At 48.7% G+C, this 23,347-nt stretch overlaps 1 protein-coding gene across 2 annotated transcripts; it reads right to left on the bottom strand.

The window, feature by feature from the left end:
* Positions 1-811: 811 nt before the first annotated feature.
* ITFG2 (integrin alpha FG-GAP repeat containing 2) lies at positions 812-23,347 on the bottom strand. Of its 2 annotated transcripts, none has more exons than XM_075900247.2 (12): positions 23,139-23,347; positions 21,483-21,578; positions 20,995-21,036; positions 19,651-19,828; positions 19,164-19,303; positions 18,138-18,286; positions 16,144-16,238; positions 10,989-11,042; positions 8,430-8,521; positions 7,344-7,461; positions 6,468-6,641; positions 812-6,308 (listed from the first exon to the last, which is right to left on the bottom strand). In XM_075900247.2, exons 1-12 carry the CDS (start codon positions 23,160-23,162, stop codon positions 6,160-6,162), a joined length of 1,311 nt encoding a protein of 436 aa, XP_075756362.2. In that variant the 5' UTR covers positions 23,163-23,347; the 3' UTR covers positions 812-6,159. The 2 variants fall into 2 exon arrangements, with proteins under 2 accessions (XP_075756362.2, XP_075756355.2); XM_075900240.2 differs by having other exon boundaries at positions 23,052-23,346.

Raw genomic sequence — 23,347 nt, 5'->3', positions numbered from 1 at the left:
TGGCTTGTTTGTTCTCCTATCCTGATAAGTACCAGATCTGCCCTTTTCTATGTTAGCCTCTTGTTTCTCACATAAATATTATAGTGATGCTTTCTTGTTTCTTTTGCTAATATCCCGATTTTGTGCCTTTGCTTTTCCAGTCTCTCCTCTTTCTCCTGCTTTCAAATCAGTCATGTATGCTTGCATGCAGTCTCTATGTCAGTTGTGTTGAGGGTGTTTCTGCTTGATCCTTACATCTGTGCACAGGAGACTCTAATTCCCAATTTGTTATCATCAGACATGCTCTTCCACTCTCCTCCCTATTGTGTCAGTCAAGTGCTTGGTACTTCCAATAGGTCACTCGGTACTGAGCTCTGTGGCATTTACCTTCTCCCTGAACACTGTGGACCCTTTTGTAGATAACAGCATTTACCCTCAGCATTATCTGGGTTGCCAAATCCTGTCCCAGCCCCAACGCATAAAGGGCAGAAGCAATACAGGCAGTGAGAGCTTTAGGCTTGAATCAGGTTGAGATCCCTTCTACTGCTTCCTTTGCTCCCTCCCTTCACTGGGAATTGAATCATGGTTTGGCCTCTTTTCCTTTGCATCAGAAATGGAACCTCTGCCCAGCACCCTTGCTAGGCTCTGCCCTCGCATGACAGCATCAAATGTTGCCAGTTCTCACCATTTCACCATTTTGCACTCTTTGGTGTTCATCTTCAAGCCCCCGCTGCTGGAGTCATTGGATTACACAAGAACCACTGCTTGATTTTTTGAAAAAAGTCAGTTTCATGGTGCAATAAAGTATTAATAACCAAGTGACAAATAAAAAGAAACCCAAATAGCTTAATTGTAAAATGTCATGATTTTTAAGCCAGTCCCATGATTTTCAGGGGGATGACTTGTGATGTTTGCGCTCTTAGAGTTAGTGATGCTGATGATGGCTTAACCCTTGTTTAACTTTGGAAAAGCCTCAAGTGCATTTACAAATGTATTTTCTCCTAGAGCCATTGTCAGTGCTTAGTCATCCTTGTTTTCCTGAAAGGCACCAAAGACTAAAGTCCTCTTCCACTGGACAGGAGAAAATATCAAGCAGATCTGAAGCATGATTTTTCTATGAAATATAAGTACTGTAAGGGGGTAACAACGGGGGATGGTGAAGAGCTATTTAAGCTAAAGGCCAATGCTATCCCAAGAACAAATGGATGTAAACTGGCCACAAATAAATTCAGTCTGGAAATTGGAAGGTTTCCAACCATCAGAGGGATGGGGTTCTGGAACAGCCTCCCAGTTGGGAGCTGTGGGGGGAAACAAATGCATTAGTTTCAAGAGAGGGGACAAACTTTTGAGTATAACTGTATGGGGGGATATGCTTGTAATGGGGCCAGAGTATAGCTAAGCAGTCATGGGTCTCACTGTGTTTCTAAAGTTCATGCTTCAAGGCTTCAGACAGCCATTTATAGGGGTCAGGAAGGCCTCCATGTATTCTGGGAAGTTTTTTATCTCCTTCTTCAGAGCATCAAGAAAGGCTATGACTGGCGATGGGACATTGGGCAGGGTGGGCTAGGGATTCTGAGATGGCCCCAAGCATTCTCTCTCTTGCAGGTGCTTGGCTGGCTGGGTCTTGCTCACAAGCTCAGGCTCTAAGCGATCCCCCCAGGTCAAACTGGCAAGTAACAGTGGGGAGGCATCCATTTTTATTGTCTCACGGGAAAAAAAATCTTTTTGTTTGGAAACTGAGCATCCTGAACTGGAATCAGTTATGGTTCAGATCTTACATTCTGTTGATTTCAAAGAAAGGTAAGAACCTAAATTCCTTCAAGGATCTGGGCCTAAATGCCAATCCTGCAAGCTGCCTAGAATCTCAGAGTCAAGCGTGCTCATTCTTTCTCCTCTGTTATTACCTGTGACTAAGAGGCTGTCGGGCAAATTCTGCCGTGTGACACAGTGGAGTCCTAGTGCCATCAGTGGAGTTGCACAGATGTCAATGATCATAGCAAGGCAGGAACAGAATCCAGCTCCCTCTCTCAGTCGTGCTGGTTCTGCGGGGTGAAAAGCATTACGAGCAGCAGAGATTACCCTGAATGTACCCTAGGAAGAAGGGGCCATGTTTAGTCACTTCTCATTGTAGAGCCACACTTTAGTGGAAGTTATTCAAGTGGGGTTGCCACCACTGATTGCTGGGTTGCAGCTTGGGACATGGAGAGAAAGGGAAGTTATCATTTGGCACAAAGGCAAGATAAAGACTGCCCTGATCCTCAGCAGAAGACAACACTTCTGGTTTGTATAAGGGATTTTTGTCCTTGCCCTCCTCCTGTGCATGTAATGGGAACAGGGGAAAGATGGGACTAAACAGGAACAGCCACTGGCTTTGATTGGTAGGAACAATCTAGACCAGGGAGGAGCAACCTAGACTAGTGAGTGGGCTGCATTAGTGGCCCTCCTTCAACTCAGTGGGCTGCAAGATTGTCATAACCAAGACGGTCTCCTGGGATAGGGTAGTTTTACTAACTGTGCTTGTATACCAAGAATTTGCAATATGTGACCAGTAGCGCTCTGATTGCATGCAAAGGAGCATATGGTTCTCACAATGCTGTGTGCACCTCACTTCTCATCCTTTTGCTTTAAATGTGTATCACTTTTGTAATTCCAGTAGGAAAAAAAATTACATAGACAAAAAACAGCACAATCTGGCAACCTTGTGCGTGGACAGTGGTAAACAAAATGTCTTGTGGGCCTCATAAAAAACCCTGATGGGCTGCAGGTTGCCCACCACCAATCTAGACCACAATCTGACCTGTGTGGCGGAGTCTGTGTTTTATATGAACATGCTGCAGCCACCGTACCAGGACAGTCATTTGTGCTCCCTTATCTCATGTGTTGTTAATAAAGATTTCTGCTTCAAGCAGGCAGCCAAAAGCAAGTCATTCTCTGTTGTTATTGACCCAGCTGAGCAAACAGCTGCTCTTCTGTCAGGCCACTGGGAATGCTATACAATAGCCACAGCCCGGGCTCAGAGTACTTAGGCAGCTCTGCCAGTCTAATCCCGGCATTGGCAGATGGAGAGCTCCTGGTAGCAGGCTGTGGGAACCCTTTGGTGAGGGGGACCCCATCAGGAGATGTAATCAGAGTTGGGACATGTAGTAACTCCTGCCAACCAAAGTGGGATGTGCAGGGAACAGAGCTTGAGAAGAGGCATCACGCTGTGGCCATGCAGGACTATATCTGTGTATAATTTTCTTTTCATAAGCACTCTATGTTGGCGCATGTGTAAAAAATACCCAGACAAACGAAGTGTTACGGTAATGAGCACAAGAGCACATGTGAGACTGGGAGCGTGTGTGTTTCTGTGCGGAACTCCATGCCAAATGGAAGGGACAGAGGAGCATTGGCAGAGGTGTAGGCAACTATGTGCCTACATCACAAATTCATCAGAGTCCCATAGGATTGGCAGAGGAAGCCTGTGTAGAAAACCTGCTTAGACTCCAGCTCCATTGGAGTCTCGCTGCTTTCACTCCTTATAACAGTGGGACATAGAAGCTTTATAGACATAGGGAGAAACATGCATCAGACCCTCCCTCCCCAGCAGTACAGCACGGGAAAGTGATTATTTTTGTCACTTTCTTCCACTCCAGGAATGTTAGGTGAATGTTCCCTGGGATCACACCAACACCTGTGGCAAGAGCTTTCTCCATCATTTTTACAGAGACAGACCTATACTGCTGTTCAGTGCCCAGCCTCAAAAGCCAGGTGGGAAATGCTGAGTTTTGGCTGTGTTAGAAATGAAGATAATTGCTAACCATGAGTCTTCTGCAAAGCCTGACTGTGTTGGGGCTGGAGACCGTAATTGACTTGCAGCCTGGACGTAGAATAAGATGCTAACTATCGCAAGTTTTCTAGTGGGATTCATCTCCACTAGAAAATGACAAAATTAAAAACACAGCCCTGATAAGTGGTTACTAGTAACCCATCACCAGCTGGCACAGTGTGAAACATGGCTGGTCCCTGTCTACAGCACCTGAAAAGTCCTACTCAGTATTGTGTTAGCTGAGATCACTGCTCAATGGCATATTCTAGTGAAGACAAGCCCTTGGATAACTATCCCCACAGCTTCATCTCATTCATCACTAAATGTTTCCTACAGGCTAGTTGATTTTTTTCAACAGATGCTTCTACATCTTAAAGGCCCAGTTTCAGTTTGTGCAGGAGTGTTCCTGAAACTCCAACCCCTCCCTATCCACAAATGGCAATGTTAAAAAAAAAAAAATCAATGGGACTTGAGGTCCTAGGTCATTTAGGCCTAGGCCCTTACAAGATATTCAGGGACATAATCCTCATAATCTAGGCCTTAAGCACTGTTGAAGAAATTACCCATAATGCTATCCCCTGTACTGGTTACAGGGGAAGAGAAAACCTGCTTTCTCTGTAGCTGTGGAGCAGAATTGGATGGGGGAAGGCACAGGATTTGGGAATCAGGAAAACTTACTTCTGTGCCCAGCTCTGTCACCAACTCACCGGTGTGGCCTGAAGCAGGGATCTTTACCTCTCAGTGCCTCCCTTTCTATAGCTGAGAAATAGGGAGAACCTTTATTTCTAAAACACTTTGAGATCTCTGGACATAAATAACTCCCAGGAGTTGAGGATTATGGTCTAATGATCAAATGCTTCCCACCTCACCCAACTCTGTCTGTTCCACTTCTATATCTCTCCCCAGGCAGGGACTTCTACTCTCCTGAAATGAGCGGGGAATTTGGTGTTTTGAGGTGCTGAAGAGTGTTTTGCAGAACATGGTGCAGCAGGAGCTCAACAGCTTGTGGGATCCTTACATGTTATCATTTGCTAAGGAGTGATCACTGAATTAATTATATTTCCTCTGAGTCAGATCCAAATCTCTCTGTGGTGGGGCAGGGGGAGGAAAGGTCCATCCATTATGCATGTTAAATAAATCATCACATGGATGAGAGGTGATAATGGATGCAGAGCAGCAGGTCTGCCTGTTGATCTCATCTTAATGAGCTGAGAGTGGTGCTGGACTGAAGGAGGTAAAGCAGACAGAGATGTGCAAGGGCTGGAGAGCAGAGTAGCGCCTGCAGAAGCTGCAGTGCCCCCTACCCCCCAACCATGTAGAGTGCTGGACCTGGACTTCCATGGTCCCAGGCTTTGCAGTGCCCACTTCTCCTAGGTATTACACATGCAGGGCTAGAAAGCAACATGAGTCTCTTTCTAGCTGTTCCGGGTGTGTAGAGGCGGAAGGCAGAGTAGCACTACTGCAGCTGTTACAGATGTGCAAGGCTGGGAGGCACAGTGGCACCGCTGGTTGCAAGGCTTGTCATGATCATAGAACAATGCTTAGAATGGATTCAATGTATTGTCCAATTCTTGACTGCTCTGTATAAATAACATAGAGTCAGCCCAGGGATTAGCTGGGCCCATAGCATTTATGTGAGCGACCAGAATGGGAGCTCCATTTTCTCTTGATTGTATTCCTACTAAGGGCAGCTCGGGTTGCTTTTGCCAGCACCGTTGCTAGGGAAGCCTAGGTGTCCCTACACATCTCCCTCTCATGAGTACCGGGGAGACAACTCAGCCCTGCGCATGGGATCAACCCCTCGGAATGAAAGGCTGCTACTGTGAGAGGAGGTCTAGGACCAAGGGAGGTGTCTGAACTGAAGCAGGAGTAATGCTCCAGGTCTGTCTAGTAATTCATGGAGATGGGATAAAAAAAAAAGAACAATCCAAAAGCCCTCTCTACCACCAGCTGATTCCCCCCTTAAGCTGCTAGAAACTCAAGAGGACCAACTCCACAGGTACTGCACAAATAACTTATCAAGAACTGGACTGAAGTTTGCTGTTCTCTACTCCCCACCCCCTGCCCTTCCCCACACACAAACACAAGTCTGGGCAGCAGAGAACATGGCTGCTGAGAGCTGAATACCTCAGTGGACCTTCATTGCCTCTACTTTAAAGGGCAATGAACTTGCCACCCTGCATGGATAAAACAAGCACCCTGTTCTCATCTTACCTCAATCCTGATCTGAAAGCTCAGTTCTAACACAGTGCCGTGTTTGCTGCTGCCAGCTCGCTGGAAGTCTACACTGACAAAGATGCAAGATGCAAACTGAGCTTGATGCAACGGAGTCACTACTGCGAGAAGAGGTGCTAATTAAAGCTCAGCTCTGATTATAAACCATCTTCAGGAATGGTGGGGTGGTTGGAGGAGTCTGCTCCAGCAGGGTCCCGATGTTGGGAAGAGCTGTTCTGTGGCTGCTTTTCTGGGAAGTACAGGGTCTTGTGAATCAGATCTCTGACAGCCGAGACATCATCTGCCTCTGTAAGAGTGGGACAGAGGAACAGCACTATCACCACTAGCGAGAAACATTGTAGCCCTAGTAAGGTAGCTAGGAACCCCAGCTGTCACCACCACTTACACTTCCTCCCATTATCCCATCACCCTTCTCACTGCACTCTGCAGACTGCGCAATGCTCACCCACGCCCAGCTGCTGCAGAAGATCCCTGTATTCTGGGTTGGTTTCTAGTATCTTCAGGAGGTTGGTGGATTCCATTCTCTCCAGCTGCACATCCCAGTAGATGTAGATCTTTTGATTGAAACTGACGTAAACCAGGCAGGGGCTGTTGTGGTCTCCTTTGCACGCATAGAGGCCTGGGAAAAGCCAGGGAGGGAGCCAACAGTAGTTAGTGAAAAGCAGAGGAAATGAAGTGGTAACTTGGGAAAACAGATAAGGAGGAGGCAACTGGAGATCAGAAGGCACATGGTGGGGTAAAGCAAACACAATGGAGTAACCTAATTCTCCCCTCTGTGCCCAACTGTGCTACTGATCTAAGAGGGAGTAGAAAGGCTCTGGCTGCCAGCCAATACATTGGTGAGAGGCACTGTACAGAGACATGGCCTGTGTTGTGCTAAACTGAGTCACATGGTGGCAGGAGCAGGCTGTCTGTGCAGCGAGTGCTTGAGCAATCCAGCTGGGGGCAGAGGTGCCCCAGGGCAACAGAGAAAATCAGTGAAAACACCTTGATGGGAAAAGGTCTCAGGAGCTGACAGTGGGGGGCACAGCACCCACTGGGGTCAACAGGAAGTAAATGTGGCACAGAGCAGGACACTTGTGCTTCTTCCGGGTCAGGTCTCCTAGCATCCCTCCCCTCTGACATGGCCTCTTCCCAGCAGCCAGGAAGAAGAGGAGATTAGCTGGGCTTCCCACAATGTCACCCACCTCCAAAGCAGGACATATTATCTGGGGGCTTCCCCCTTTCCCAGAGCAGCAGTGACATATTTCATGGAAAGCAGCCAACAGCTCAGTTCACAGCCAGGCCTCGTGTCTCAGATGCAGGAGCAGGCCACACTCACCTGCACAGAAGGCGCTGACGTTCTCATCCACTTGGAACCTGGCCACAGTCCGATTGTGGTCGATGATGTACGTCTGGCCATCCCAGGCGCAGGCTATCACCTCCTCGTGTCCATTGCCCTGCCAGAGTTGCACAGGTGAGAGAGCGGGACGAGCTTTGATTAGTACAGGCCTCAGCCATCCAGAGATCCAGCAGCCTACAGCAAGGAGCATCCATTCCTTGCCTCTTCCATAACCTGTGTTCAATGCAGCAGTCTCCTAACAGGGGACACTGATAACTTGTTTTCAAGGAAAAGACATCTCTGCTCTTCCTGTACAAGTGGCCTCTCTAGGTTCATTCTGCCCTACAACACAAAATGTAGACAGGGCCAGTCACCCATTCTCCCATCCCATGTGCTCTCAACCTCTCATTTTCCCCATTTCAGTCCTTCTTGACAAACATCCTGACTCCCTAGTAGCAACTGCTTCCTTCTCAATCACTCCTCGCTGCCTTATTCTCCTATAAGCATCTCAGTCTGACCTACCTGCTTTGGAAGAGGAGAGTCAGGCTGTTCCAGTTTCCAGAGGAGAGGAACAAAAGAATTACGTACCGGATCTGACCCAAGGTCCATCTAACCCAGTGTCCTGTCTCTGACTACAGCCAACAGCAGATACTGCAGAGTAAGGTGTAAGAACCCTGGAGGTATCCCGCCCCATATAACTCTCATCCTGGTGTCTAACTCTTTAAGCCCTGAGGCACAAAGTTTAATATTCCTGGTAATTATGTGGTGTCATTAATTATACGTCTGGATGCTCTATTCATGTTTACACTCACAGTAACAGTAAATGGCCAATTGCTTTTGGAATTCTGTTGAGTTACTGGCTTGAACAACTTCATGTGCCAGCAAGTTCCTTAGCTGAATGTCTACAGTACCGATGGGGTTTGTAGTACAGGCTCCATTTTCTTGGGCCCTCTGTGTGGGCATGGGACAATCCCAGGATGCCCTGCTCTCTCTTCTGTGGGTGAGATGGCAAAGAGACATCTCAATGTCTCACCCCAGTCACCCTCTCCCCACACCAGATTTTGCTCTGTTCACGTTTACACTCACAGTAACATCCAGTTTTTCCAGAGCAAAGAGCTGGTGATCGACTTGCACAGACCACAGCAGCTTATCTGCCCCCTCCATGAGCTTCAATGTTCCTGAAGGGGAAAGAGAGACATTCTGACAACATCTAACCACAAAGGAGTCAGCATCTTGGGTCTGTGGGATGGGAAGTGGAGCGAGCCCTTGTCCCACAGCTGTGCTGCCAGGGGTACTTTTCAGTATTAGAGTCAAGCATGCTCTGAAATTGGCAGGGAGAAGGGGGCATTTGAACATGCTCAGGCCACCTCAAGAATTCCAGGCTTGCTCTGTTTATAGCCAAGCAGATTTCAGAGCAAAGCAAAGGGAGGTGCCAACTTTTCCTATCCCCATGACATGCAGCCAAGCCTGACTCTGTGACACTACCACTGGGGATGGTGGTGTCCCCAGCAACATGTTGCGCCCGATCCAGAGACTTCCATCTGCAATCTCCCAGGGAGAAGAAGCCCTGTAGTGCTGCCTGTGGTTGATGACTCACACAGCACCGTCTCTCACTCCAGGAGCAACAAGGACCCATTAGCTTGTCAGCAATAGCTGGAGATACAGAGGGAAAAAAGCAGCAGCTCTGCTAATTGGATTGAACTCTGAGACTGCAGGGAAATGGACTGAAATGCTCTCTCAGAATACGATATGGCGGCACAATGAGCTCTAACATCTCAAATCAGATACTGCTTAAGCCAGAGGGTCCCCAGCTGTGACTCATGGATTCCTGGTGATCCGAGGCGCTTGAGCTGGGATCTGCAGAGAGCTGGGTGTTCACATGGGACTGCTTCTCCTTTATGTTCCCAGAGGCCAAATTACATTAAGAGAAACTAAAAACCCACTTGATACTTTCCTAACATTTCTGTTCCCTGTCAGCAACTGCTATAGCTGGCACATGGATGTTGCTAGGAGATTGTGACTGGCAGGAAAGGTGTGTCTGTGAGACAAAGCATGGGTTAAACTCTAAACAATCCTCACAGCACCCTGTGGAGTCAGTAAATATCATTAGCCCCATTTTACAGAGAGGGGAACTGAGTTTGAAGGAGGCTAATGGAGTTGCCAAAGGCCACACAAGTCAAAACAGGGATTAATCAGCCTTGGATCACCAGAAATCCATGAGTCACAGCTGGGGACCCTCTGGCTTAAGCAGTATCTGATTTGAGATGTCTCTTCCATGACTACTGAAGTAGGCCAGGATTTAGGGAGACCCTGCATGGTGACTTCAGGCTGTTAGCCAGTCTGGGAGTTAAAGTTAGTGAGAATCACAGCTTTCTGTATCCAAAAGCTTCAATACCAAATCCCTTCTATTTATTAGACCTGAATCCTGTCTCTTCTTTACCAAATCACATGGGAGAACCTGGCTCCCAGGCCCATGCACAGTCCACTACACACCATAGCCTCTTCATTTACCTTGCTGCTTGGCAGCATCTCAACCACCTTAAAGTGGGTAAGGAACATGCCTCCCTGCTCTTTTGATGGCATTGTTTGTATAGAATTTCAGCTTAGCGTGCAAGTGGACTTGGAAATACACCTACACAGAAATTCTGTGAATGATTCGAGTCTTAAATGGGGACTGTTATCTAGTGGCTAGAGCAGAAGATTGGGAGTCGGAGGAGATTTGGGTTCTTAGTACCACCTTTCCTAAGAACCTGCTGTTTGATCACTGAAGCCACACAAATGTTCGTCAAGTGCTTTGAAATCCATGGATGCACAGCACCTGCTTAGGGAAGTGTAGTGGACTGCTATGAATAATTCACTGAGAAATAAACATTTCGGTTTTCCTGTAGAGAACAAAACCCTGGAGCATGGCCCTGATTCAGTAAGAAACTGGAGCACACGCCTAGCAAAATGGGGCCACTCTCATGCCTAGAGTCAGCCTGGTACATATACACCTGGCTGAATCAGGGCATGACCTTCTGGTGATGCCTCTCCTCTTGGCTCCTGTGGGCACAAGAGCAAAGGCTGGTGCAGGGAGCGATAGGGGACCTTCTGCCCTCTCCCCTCAGATGAAAGCATGTATCTGAGATGAGGACAAGGAATAATGCCAGTGCAGCAACCTCTGCTGCCAAATTCTCCTACATATCTCTAAGGCAGTAACACTTAGAGCTCAGCGGTTCAGGAGCCAAATTAGCAAGCACTATCCAAATGAGCCACAGTTGAGTGAATTTATTCTGTCAATTCAATAGGACTACTTACATTTAAAGAGTATGACAGGGAAATACTTAGTTTATATTGTTCTCACAGCAAATAAATTAATAACTTAGCACAAGCTGATAACTTAAAAGGTCAATAACATCATAAAAGCATCCTGATGAATAATTCAATCCCACAGGAGATATGAGTGCTTGCAACTCTTGAGCCTCGGTCTGAGAATCACTGCTCTACTGGTACTTCAGAGGCCTGATTCTATCCCATCTCAAATCCAGTAGCACTGAGCCTCTGGTGTAGTCTTAGAAAAACCCCTATAGCCCTACTCCAGATAGGTAACGGGTGTCAATCCTTTCCTTCCTTGTCTCTCGACCCAAGGGCAGCAGTGGGACTTACCATCCAGAGTGCAGAGCGCAAAGAGGCCTGAGCCAGCATCTGTTTTAGTGCAACCTGCGGACACAGAACAGAAGCACATGTTGCTCATGGTGCAGTCGATCTAGCCCCGATCTCAGCAGTGAGATTGAGCTGTAGCCTCCATAACCTCTCACTATCCATCTGTCCACCACTCCCGTCTCCTTCTCTCTCTCTACATGGTGCACTAGGGCTATGGTGAGGCAGCATGTGGCAAGCCAGAGGAGTCTGCTTCCCTTGCTCTCCTGGAGGGGTGGGTCACTGTGATATAGTCATGTCTGAATGTTTGGAGGGAGAGGACGAGCTGAAAGGGAAAAGGGGCACAGAAGCAGTTCAGTGAATCTACCCTCCCAAGCTAGTGGCCCTTGTTGCTGTTTCTAGTCTTCTGCACCCCTCCTTTCTGCTTCCTCTTCCTGGGCTTGGCCAATATTTTAATCTGGTCTTAAACATAGTCCTTCCCACTCCTAGCCACAGGTCGCAAGGCTCTCCCCTTCTGATTTCTCTCCCACTCAAGGGCTCTGTGACAGCAGCAATTCCAGGAAGAAGCTTTTAACATGCTAGGGATAGAGGCTCCACCCCCTTCATCTGGCACTGCTACCTAAAGCCCACAGAAGGGACACTGATGGTGCTCTCGACCCAGAGAGTCCAGCTTGACTTTCCCCTGAACTGTGACAGAACAACTTGAGCTGGTGACTGCCCTTGAATTTAAGGGCCAGCATCAAGCTAACAACTGTGAGTCTGACTTTGCTCTCACTAACTATGTCTATGAGAATCTCATTATGATACCATCTACATGTTTTGTCAGTCTTTAAGTGCTACCTGACCATTTGTTGCTTGCTAATTAATAGTTCTTAACTGTCTCTTTTGACTATTCAGCCTTTATGTACTTATAAACTATTTGTTTTTCCTATTACATTCCAGTATGGCTTTCCCCTTGGTATATTTTATACCCACTGCCTCTTCTTGTCCCCCCCCCCCCCATCTTTTCCTTCTCCCACCCTCACCCCCCTCCCTTCTCCCCTATTTATTTTGGTCCTGGACATCCAACACTCTGGTCATCTAAAGAAGTGGGCTGTGCCCACGAAAGCTCATGATACCATCTACATGTTTTGTTAGTCTTTAAAGTGCTACCAAACGATTTGTTGGTTTTTTAAGTTTATCCTGTACAGACTAACTCGGCTACCTCCTGAAGCTTATGTAAATAAGGACTCAAGTGGTGGATGTACAATACGAGCTTTGGACAGGGACAGGGACAGGGAGGGGAAATAGCAATTGGGTGTTGCAGGAATGACTGAAGGAATCAAGCCTGAAATGTTAGGAGAGATTTCTGCTCAGCCTTGAAACTCTGCCTAGTGGTTATTTACCATACTTTCACCATCTTGATACTATCCTATTTTCTGCCAGCCACATCACTTTCCTTCCCCTGTGGGGCACTCCTGGTCATTACCAACCGATGAATTTTAAACAGGAGCTTACACACAAGTGGGACTGGCTGATTTGGCTCCCTGGGATTCCCCACGTAATGGGAGTGACAGCTGCATGCCCATAGGAGCCTGTGGTTTAATTGTCTCTCTTATAGCCCCCACTTCTCCAGAAATGCACAAGTGCAGGTAGCAACTCCACTGTGGAGCAGGAGAGGCTACGCAGCTACATCTGACTCCCTGCCCTTGAACACAGCCTGGTGCTGCTGCTGGGGGCATGTGGCAAACTCCACAAGATGGAAGAGGAACAGCTGTCTATATGGGAACACAAACACAAAGTGGCTTTCACATACTGTGCCCATGAGCAAGTGCTATGAGGCAATCCTTCATGATACACAAAGGCAAACACAGCACCATTCCCAAGGTCTGCAGGCCAGGCAAAAATTGTATTTTTATATGACAGTACCAAGAGGGCAGCATGAAAAGGGGCATATGTCTCTCCAAGGAACATAGCTGACGGTAGCCACAGAGTGGCACTGTTAAATACTGTAACTGAGTGGGGTCCCTTGGGATACAACTACACAGTAAAAAAAGATTTGCAGGAGTAAGACTCAGAGCCTGGATCAACAGACTCAGGCTTGCACGGTTTGAACTACAGTGCTTAAAATAGACAGGTAGATGTTTGAGCTTCAGAGCCTAGACTCTAGCTCATGCTCGATGAGGGGAGAGGGTCTCGGAGGCTACACTCCAACCTGAGCTTAAATATCTACATGTCTATTTTTAGCCCCATAATGTGAGCCCAAGTTATCTGATCTGGGATCTAAGACTTGCTCCTGTGGTGTTGGGTTTTTTGTTTTGTTTTGTGGTGTTGATGTACTCTTGAAACCAGCTCTGCTGTTGGGATTATACCAGCCACTTTAGCTATCTTTACCCTGCCTCCCATCTAGAGAGGACATTCAGCACAGTTTGATAACAATGCCCACTTCGACTCAGTCACTTTCCTTCTGTGGCTCACAACTTATCTCATGGATCTAACCAGGGTAATTGCAAAGCTACCTATTGTGCACAGGGAGGAAAGTGAGTGCAATTGCCTAGCAACTGAGGTTTCGTGTCTTCTTTACAGAAGAGCAACTGTCTACACAAAGGGCAAGTGTGAAGGCCTCTGCTTCTAATCAGTTTTGCTTTGTGGTTTTCCCACTCTGGCACAACTCTGTTTTGTCTGGGTGTCTAGTGCAGCAGGAGAGTGCTTACATGTAGAAATGAGACCCATATTTCATTGAAAAAACAGTGACAGGAGAAACCAGAGGACCCTGAGGACCTGAGGGGGACAACACAGAAAGCCTTCTAAGAAGCAGGGTCCAGCTGACTAGAGTACTACGTAGTGAGCTGTAAGGGAACCTTCCAGATTAGGTGCTGACATACAGCTTCCCCACAGCCAGCCAGTGCAGCTGAGGGGCAGTCCCTTCCCTCAGCCACGCAGCGACTACACAAGAACTCAGCTTCACTGTGAGAGACTGGGACGCCAAACTGCAATGCCTTTGCTGGCCAGCCTTGTGGAAATGGAGTGGAGTTCGCTAGCTCTTCTCTCTGTCTCACACACACACCTCAAAAAAGATACCTTGATATTGGAAAAAGCTCCGAAAAGGGCAACAAAAATTATTAGAGATATAGAACAGCTGCCACATGAGGAGAGATTAAGACAACTGGGATGTATCAGCTTGGAAAAGAGACAACTATAAGGGGGAATATGACAGGTCTATAAAATCATGACTGGTGTGGAAAAAGTGACTAAAGAAGAGTCATTTACTCCTTCTCGTAACACAAGACCAAGGGGTCACCAAATTAACAGGTAGCAGGCAGTGGTGAAAGTAACTTACAATTTCTTATAGGTACGGTCCTATTGCAACCCAGATCCCTGTCAGCTCTTTAAATAGCTCCCTGCTGGCTTTTGCCACAGCTTAGCTCAGTCAGCTCAGCTCTTGCCATAGCTGTGTACCAGGGCACACCCACTTACTTTCACCTCTGGTAGCAGGTATCAAGCAAACAAAAAAGCCTTTTTTTAAACAATGCAGTTAATCTGTGGAACTCCTTGCCAGAGGATGTTGTGAAATCCCAAGACTTAAAACAGAGTTCAAAAAAAGTTAGATAAATTTATAGGGGAAAGGTCCATCGATGGCTATTAGTCAGCATGGGCAGATATGGTATCCCAAGCTTCGGTTTGTCAGAAACTGGGAATGGGTGGCAGGGGATGGCTCACTTGGTGATTACCTGTTCTGGTCATTTGTTCTGGGGCACTTGGTATTGGACACTGTCAGAAGACAGGATACTGGGTTAGACGGACCTTCGGTTTGACCCAGTATGGCCATTCTTCTGTTCTTATGGCAGGATTTTCTTTTGGGCAACACTGTGCCTTTTCTTTTGGGCAACACTGTGCCAGGTAAGCAATGTTCTCATGTACAGTCACCTTGGGGTTTGTAAAGTGACACTGAAAGCCAGTTAGAGCTGGATGCTCAGAAGTGTACTGAGAGAAACCTGACCCCTCTGTACAAAGCCTAGCTCTTAGCCCTCACCAGATGGCACTGCTCTGACATCAGGAATCCTTGTCTCCCCGTGTTCTGCACATCTCCTTTTGCTAGCAAGCTCTACCAATCAATACAAGGTTTGGGGCTTCATATGCAGAGAAAGAACTGATTCCATGGCCTGGTGCTCCCAGCGCTCGGAGCAACATTTAAAATGTGGAGAATGTGACAGGTTGAATGGGAACCTTAGAGGCTCCCCCTCACTGCTCCAGCTCTACAAAGCAGCTCACACTTTCTCAGACAGCATGGTTGGGATAACCCTCTCCCCAGCCCAGGGCAAGCACAACTAGACTCAACAAGCAGTAGAGAAAGAGGATTACACTGACAACTCATGCCTCCTCGATCACAGTCTCCATGAACTATGGAGTAAAGGAGGGAAGCTAGGGCAGCTCTGCTAGGCTGGAGTCTAGGAGGAAGAGTCCAGGACCATGGGCAGGCAGGAAAGTGCCTGCAGCTAGAGGAGAGCAGGCAGCTGCATGTGAGGGATGGTTACACATAAGGGGGGTAAGAGGAGCCTGCAGCTGGCCAAGATTTGAATATGGCAGCTACAAAGACCAAAATGGGAGGTGAGCCAGCACAAAGCCTAGAGCCTGGACATGGCCCCAGAAGGGGCTGGGACTGTGCAGGGTAAAGGAAAAGTGGGCTAAAGCTGAGCAGAGGTGTGGGACTGGGACTGCATGGGGCAGGGCAGGAACATGTGCCGCAGCAGCACTAGGTGGGTTTGGGAATGAGGGTGGCAAATGAACTGACTCAATGTGCAGGATTGAAGCTGCTGACGTGAAGGCATGAGGGTGACACATGCAGTGCAGCAGGGCGCACGGCCCAGCTGCACAAAGCAGGCATCCAGGGCAATGCTAGCGTGGGAGGAAGCTACGCTAGGTGGGAGATGAGGGCAGCTCCATTGGAGGGAGCTGCACAGAAAAGCCCAATGCAAACTGTTTAGCTGTTTGAACATCCCAGGGCCAGCCCTAATTTGGGGGCTAGCTAATGTGGGCCAGGCTTCTCTGTTTTTGTGGCCACATACTAAGGATCTTGTTTTCTGCTGGATTTCTTTATGTGATATCCCTACCCTCTAACACAGTCGCTATCTCGGAGTCCATGGTCTCAGCCCTGCGCATTGCTGCAGGTTCTGCCTCTTACCTCGACCAATGCTGCCAACTAAGTGAGTGGAAACGTTCTTGTTGTGAATCCTGCCAGATGTCTGGTGAAGGATGACATCCCGAACTGGGGCCTCCCTAGGGAGAAGAAGTGAGACAGAGGGGAAAGGGTTAGGGATTCCAGACAGACAGAATCTCAGAACGACTCCCTAGCCTCTGCCCTCGAATCCCAAAGCCAGGATTTTTTACACATGCTGACTTTGGGGAGCTGCTTGTTGTCCCAGAAGGGCTGCGAGGCAGGCAAGATTAGTTCATCTGGGGGATATTTCAGTCAGAGAGCCCTGGTCTACACTAGGATTTTATTTTGAAATAAACCCCCTAAGGCCAAATTTATAAGCAGAGCATCCACACTACCAAGCCCATTATTTCAACATAACAGGCCATGTCATTCTGCCTGCAGGCTCCTGGCCTGGCCAGCACCTTCCCATGCCTGCTTGTCCCCAGGCCATGGGTGTTGTGATCCTCCTCTGAGACATCTGTGTACCTGCTGCAAAGTGCCTGCTGTCTAGGCAACAGATGGCCTTGCTCAAAGCACATCGTCACTGTATGAACTGAGACCTTCGGTACTGGCTCAGAGATTAGGGCTAGGCCTCATACACAGTGTCTCCTGTAATGACTGCCCTTGTAACTCTGCTTCACAACTGGGCTTGGCACAACCCCCAACTCCCATGCCATCTACCCACCTAAGCGGGATCCACAAGTGGAAATGCACACAGAAGCAGCTCATGAAGGAGCAGATGGCCTCCCTGCAGTTTCTCGTTCAGGGGCTCGAAGAAGAGCACCAGGAGAGGGCTGCCAACCAGGAAGTGCATCAGGCTGGCTGGGAGCAGAGAAAGGCCACCTGGGACAAGCTGGTGAACCAGCACGCCACCATGTTTTTCACCCTCACCTCAGTGAAGGAGTGCATGGCATCATACATGGAGTGGGCCACCATCCACCTCCCTGCCTGCACCCTGGTTTCCCCTCCACGGCTCCCCAATGGCCACCGGGGCCCTCAAACATGGGGCAGTGGGACCTCTAGGGCAGCCAGAGACTCCAGACCACCCGGACGCAGGCACCACTCCCAGCCCTATCCATGACCTCCTGTACCAGCACCAGTTGTTAGGTTTAGTGTGCAAGTACACTAAACCTAACAACTGAAATGAGGCCAAAGTATTAGAGCCCTCAGGAAACTAGACTATTATATGCCACAGGCAGCAGCTAGCAGGATCTGAGGTGCACCAGTGCCAGAGACCTGGAACAGTAGGGAAATTATTATATTATAAGGCTGTCTTTTATTCACTCAGGAAATCAGCTAGGTGGGACACAAGAACAGGTTCTGGAAGGAGCAAGCCTGCCTTGGTCCCAGGGAGAGAGTCTGGATGAACGTATGGGGCTTTTCTGTCTCAATCTCCCCAAATTTGATTTATAAAACACTCCTTTTGACACCTCTGGGAGCACAGACAACAATAATAAAACCCACCGAAGTTCTGCTATGGGCCTTTAGATTCAGAGGCCTGACTGAGCCTCCTGCTAGTTCCCTGCCCATTGATCAGACCCCCAGTAAGCTTCACTTCCCTCATCTTGGCATTTACTCGACTCTCGTCCACTTCCCTCAACTCAGCACCCACTCCCCCAAACCTTTGGGGATCTCACAAGCCATTTCCTCCACACCCCAATGGCATCTGCTTGCCCTGCATGCCAACCCACAACACGGGGAGCATTATGTGGATAAAAGACTTGTAGCCAGAATGTTTGCTCCATGGCAGAGCAAAGCAGGAAACACCAGGGTTTGGGGGAGGGAAGGTAAGGGGGCTTAGAGCATGTGCATGCTTCCAGAACAGGGGGAGAGGCCAGGGTAGAATTCAGGCAGCCAAGGAGGATGCAAAGTCAATGGGGCCGACTGACTGAAGTCAGGATATGGTGCAACTGTGCCTCCTTGTGGCAGGTCTGTAAAACTGCATCTCTATGTCTGTGCCATTGGATCCAAATGCCCACCTGCTGGTTGCAGAGCTGTCTCCTTCTTCTGCTGGGGGCTGCAGGTCTGACTTCCAGGTGCACAGCAGGATAGCGTAGCCACAGCCTGGCTGGGACACCATCATCTCTGGGGCACCATCAGGGCCCGGGTTCACAGAGAGGCTGTCTACCTGCACCAGCCCAGGAACAGTAAGTAAGGAGGATTTAATGAAAGGGTTGTACACATCCCAAAGGGACTATGTGCATGTATCCCCCACCAATACTTTGGCAACTCCCAGTGAATGCCCCCTGCCACACTCAAGGCAGCCAGCTCTTTGGAGAAACACGATTCTTCCAAAAGCGGCGAGAAGTCCCGTGGCACCTTATAGACTAACTGAAGTGTAGGAGCATAAGCTTTCGTAGGCAAAGATCCACTTCGTACATGCATCTGACGAAGTGGGTCTTTGCCCATGAAAGCTTATGCTCCTACACTTCAGTTAGTCTATAAGGTGCCACAGGACTCCTCGCTGCTTTTGCAGATTCAGACTAACACGGCTACCCCTCTGATACAATTCTTCCAGAAAGTCATCAGGCAGTGAACTGAGTTCAGCAAGAGATGACATGTCCTGCCTCATGTTGGGAAACGCAATCTTTTTTCCCCAGAAGAGAAAGGAAGCACTTTGGTGGGGAAAGGATTCATATAGGATTGACAATTTGGATGAACATATTCCTGGGGGTTTCATCACATGGTATAATCTTTAATTAAAGATTACTCTTTAATTCTTGGAAACTCCAGGATGATCCTGAAGGGCTGGCAACCCTGGATTCACAGAGAGCACAGTAAGGTTAAAACAACTGATCAGACACTCAGTCATCTGCATCAGTCAGCTGCCCTGCACACCCAGCACAAACTCTGGGGAAATTCACTCCTGAGACTCCCATTACTGATTCGTTTGTTTGGAAGACTGAAGCTTTGCTCCCCTTCCTTTAGAGGGCTCTGCCTTTTGGGGGAGACAGCTCCTGAAGTCTGTACTCAACGTATCTCCCCTAGGGATTTCTGCTTCCTACCTGTCCCTCCAGCAGCCACTTCTTCAGCAGCACCAGCTGGCCAGAGATGTGGTCAGAGCTCTCAGACTGGTCCTCCCAGCGGAAGGCTCGTACCACTCGGTCCGTGTAACCCACCACCAGCTCAAACTTCCCATCTCCATCTGCAGGGGACATCGGGGGACAACAATGGGTTCCCTCGACACATCACAGTCTCACTGCCTGCAGGCACACTTAGCACTGAGCAACATAAGTGTTAGTCGTACCAGGATCCAAGAGAGCCTTAGTGTTCAGATACCAAGTGAAGGGCACCTTAGAAAAATCTCAGACCTCTCAGCTCCCTCACATCTCGTGTACTGCTGCATCCCCAAAGCCCCAAGGTGTTCTCTCCTCTGCTTCCCTCATGACCTGGTATGTGCACTGCCTCACTGTGCCCCATGTGCCTGTTCTACTCTTACCATCACCATTTTCATAAGCTCCTGCTCTGCCCCCTTCTATCCCACATACTCACCAATGTCATTGATCAGCATGACCTTGGTGTTGGCAGGAATGTGCTGCCTGAATACCAGCTTTTGCTCATCTGCCACTGGAGGTTCTTGGTGGCCAGAAGCATCTGGATGCTTTGAGGGTGGAGGAGTCAGGTCAAAGAGATTAAACCAGCCCTCGGCACTCACAGCAACAACCAGATTCTGACAGGAGAGAGGAAACAGAATTAATAGAAGAGGTGGTGAGATTGCCTGCAACTGTCCTTCATGGTGACACGGGCAAGGCCATCAAGATGAACAATGACTACTCTGTGAGCGCTGTTGGAGGGACCAGTTGTTATAGCAATCAGCTAAGTGTGATCGGTGAACAGTGGCAACTGCACCAGAGCCAGTTTACACTGACGGAAAGATATTTGGAGAGTACAGAACAGTGCAGCAGAGATTCTGCCTTTGCCTAAAAGCTGTTGCAGAGCCACAGTGTCCAACCTTCTTGGTCACTTTTGCCAGCCCACAGGCTTCCCTGTACTTGTAACACTACAGCAACTGCACTGCTGCAGAACTTCAGTGTATGCTACATACTCTCACAGGAGGGGTCTCCTATTGGTGTAGGCAATCCTTCTCCCCAAGAGTTAAGTAAGCTTAACAATGTCGCTCAATGGTGTGGATTTTTCATATCCGTAAGTAACACAGCTGGGTTAAACTACATTTTTAGTGCAGACCAGACCTAAGACTTCAGATGTCATAGTCCCCTCCTATTCATTACATTCGTGTCGAGTGGCTCTTTCTCTCACTAGCGTATAAAGGTTAATGAAGTTGCTATAGCAGTTAAGCCATGGAACCTGATCTTGGATTATTGAATCCAAAGGTTTTGGGTTTAATCCTAGTAGATAATAGCCCAGAAAGAGCTGGAGCTGTTGTATTACATGGACTGGAACCTGCAATGGTGCTTGGACTGCTCTGCATCTCAGTCTTCGCAAGAGTCAGTTTAAGTGTGCAGAAGTGAATGGCAGGCAGCCAACATCTGCACCAAAGGGCTCAGCACAGTCAAGTAATAACCCTGAGAATCAGGTGGAATATTCCAGGGTCAAAAATGCAAGTAAAGATAAGATGAGCTAGTCATTGGCAGGTCACTTCTCTAGTAAAGGGTTGGTTTGCTTACTCATCAGGCCTGACTATGGCTCAAACAGGACATTAGTTGAAGGACAATGTTTAAATCAGGAGCACTAGCTCTCTCAAACCCAAGGGAAGAGATGTATGGAGAAAAACCTTGGAGATTAAAATGTGCCATAATCCCAAGCAACTGCACATGTCAAAAGCCAATCTCCCACCACCAGCATGAGTGTAGCTGGGGAAAAGCCAAATGTTCTCACCTTTCCTCTATTACACACATCCCCAACACCGACACAGGTGAGCTGCAAGAAAAGAAAAGGACTTCAGAAAACAGGAAGCAGCAAAGGAAAACACATTGTGCTAATCCTGCACTAGTGATCTCCCAGCCTTCAGGATCATCCTCAGAATCAGCATCTCATTGGCTGAGGGCCTGTCTAACCTCACTCCTCAAGGCAAATGAGTGAGAAGCCAGGCCCAAGGACCTCAGCATATGGAGGGAAGGATCAGGATTGGGTAGAGAACAAAATCTTCTCTCCTGTGGCTGTTCAGCACTTTGGACAGCACTGCTCGCCCAGGGAGGAAGGAGGGGAGGGCAGAAACAGGATCACTGATGCAATTGTGCAGGGCATCAGGGCTGGTCCTGATAGCCTTCAGAGAAGCAGGCATTCTGTTCCCACACAGCATTCCAAGTAAACAAATGGCAAAGGCTCAAAAGAATATGGAAGTGTCAAACTCTGTCCCAACTGACCATTCCTTGACAGGAGCGCACAGTCCAGGGTTTGCTATCGTCATTCTTGTACACGCAGAGTTTCCCATTGGTATCTCCCACCACTAACTCGTTCAGCTGAAGAGAAGGGAAGACTGTTAGCGATGGGAAATTCACACCCACTCTCAGAAGCCCCATGAGAGAAAAAAAGACCAGAATTCAGATGTAAGATGAGAGAGAAAAGAGGAGACCAGAGATGATGGGAGAAAACGTAGCTACCATAGAGACACAAGATAAAAGAGAACATTTTATTCCATCAAATAGGGAGGTAGTGGAGGGGGTTCCCATATTCAAATTTAAACACCAGGGAAGACTGGGTTGATTTCCCTGTCCCTGTTTTGGAACACCATTAAATCAGCACCATCTGAGATTACATCCTTTGGGTGGACAGAAATGCTCCCTAAAATATTAGTCCAATGTATTGGAGGGGGACTCTGAAGAGCTGGGTTCTACAACTGATGTACTGCGTGACCTTATGGAAATCACTTTAGTGTTTACTGACTCCGTTTCCCCTCCCATTCTCTTTTTAGAGTGTAAGCTCTTTGAGGCAGGAACTGTCTCATACTATACACATGTAAAACACCCAGCTCCAAAGGGCTCTGATCTGATCTGTGGCCTATTAGTACCTACCGCAATACAAATAAATAATATCTTTGCAATGGACCAATGCACCAAGTGACAGAGATTTCAAAAATTTCTCCAGGGGCTGGCCATTTCTCAGAGAGGCCAGCGACAATTAGCTGCTGACTTCCATAATTTTGATTAGGATAGACAAGTTTCTATTTAAGCGGAAAAACAAGTTACATGTTTATAGTGACCCGTGTTGCTAAGTGTTGTATCAAATGGAGGAGTTCTCAGGTTCAGTAGTTTTTTCCTGAACACGAGTTGTAATAATCAAGGCTGATGGTCACAAATTTCTCTCAGGAATCCTGAGGTAGCACTTGAGCACAGTAGTCCACTACAGGCGGATTGTTTGTGCCACATTGGATGGGAGGAACAGGAGTGTTTGAATTGCATTCCAGTGACCTAACCAAGGGTTTGCACTGCTTTGGTATGACCTGCCTCAAATGGCGAGGCCGTAATCTTGTACAACATGGATGGAAACACACACACAGTCTCACCCGCAAAGATGGGAAAATAATCATCAAACTAGTGTGTAAACTAGTGCGGCCCCACCCCTCCCAAGAGGGTGCCAGCTCTCACACTTAGCAGGCACCCAGGGGCGGGCAGTGCAGGGAGCCTGCCAGGGGAAAGGCAGCACCAGGCACCGGGGGGGGGAGGGGCAATGCAGGGGGGGCGCCAGGAGAACGCAGCGCAGGGCGCGCGATGTTGGGGGAAGGCAGCACGCGGGGGCAGCACCGCCAGGCACAGCGCGCGGGGGCGGGGGGGGGCGTTCGCTCAGGCCGCGCACCACGCTGGTGCCCCGCCCACAGCCCGTTATGCAAAAACTGATCCAGACCCCGCCCACTGATCCTGCAGATTCTCGCCGTGTTCTCGCGCTCCCCTCTCGCGCATGCGCAGGGTCCCCCCCGCCCTGCCGCCTCTCGGTACCGTATCGTTATCGGCGTCCCCCAGGCATATGGCGTGGGGGAAGAGGCTCCCGCTGAACTCGAGCGCCACCCGCTGCACATAACTGACCGACCGCATCTCTCCGGCGACCATAGAGATGGCGCCTCCCACTCGGGTGGGCCGGCACTCTGCGGCAGAGAGGGCGGGTGGGGCTACGGAAGCTCCTTGGGCTCAAAAAGCGCACGTGGGAGGGGGAGCTATCACGTGATAGGCCGGTCCTCGCAAGACCCGGTTCCAGAGCCCGCAGCGCAGCCATAGGCTCGGTCTCTCCACCAGTT

Source organism: Pelodiscus sinensis, chromosome 1 (assembly GCF_052426305.1).
Source record: "Pelodiscus sinensis isolate ZL-2025 chromosome 1, ASM5242630v1, whole genome shotgun sequence".
NCBI lineage: Eukaryota > Metazoa > Chordata > Testudines > Trionychidae > Pelodiscus > Pelodiscus sinensis.
Note: the sequence above shows the minus strand (reverse complement) of the source record. Positions and strands in the feature narration are given on the sequence as shown.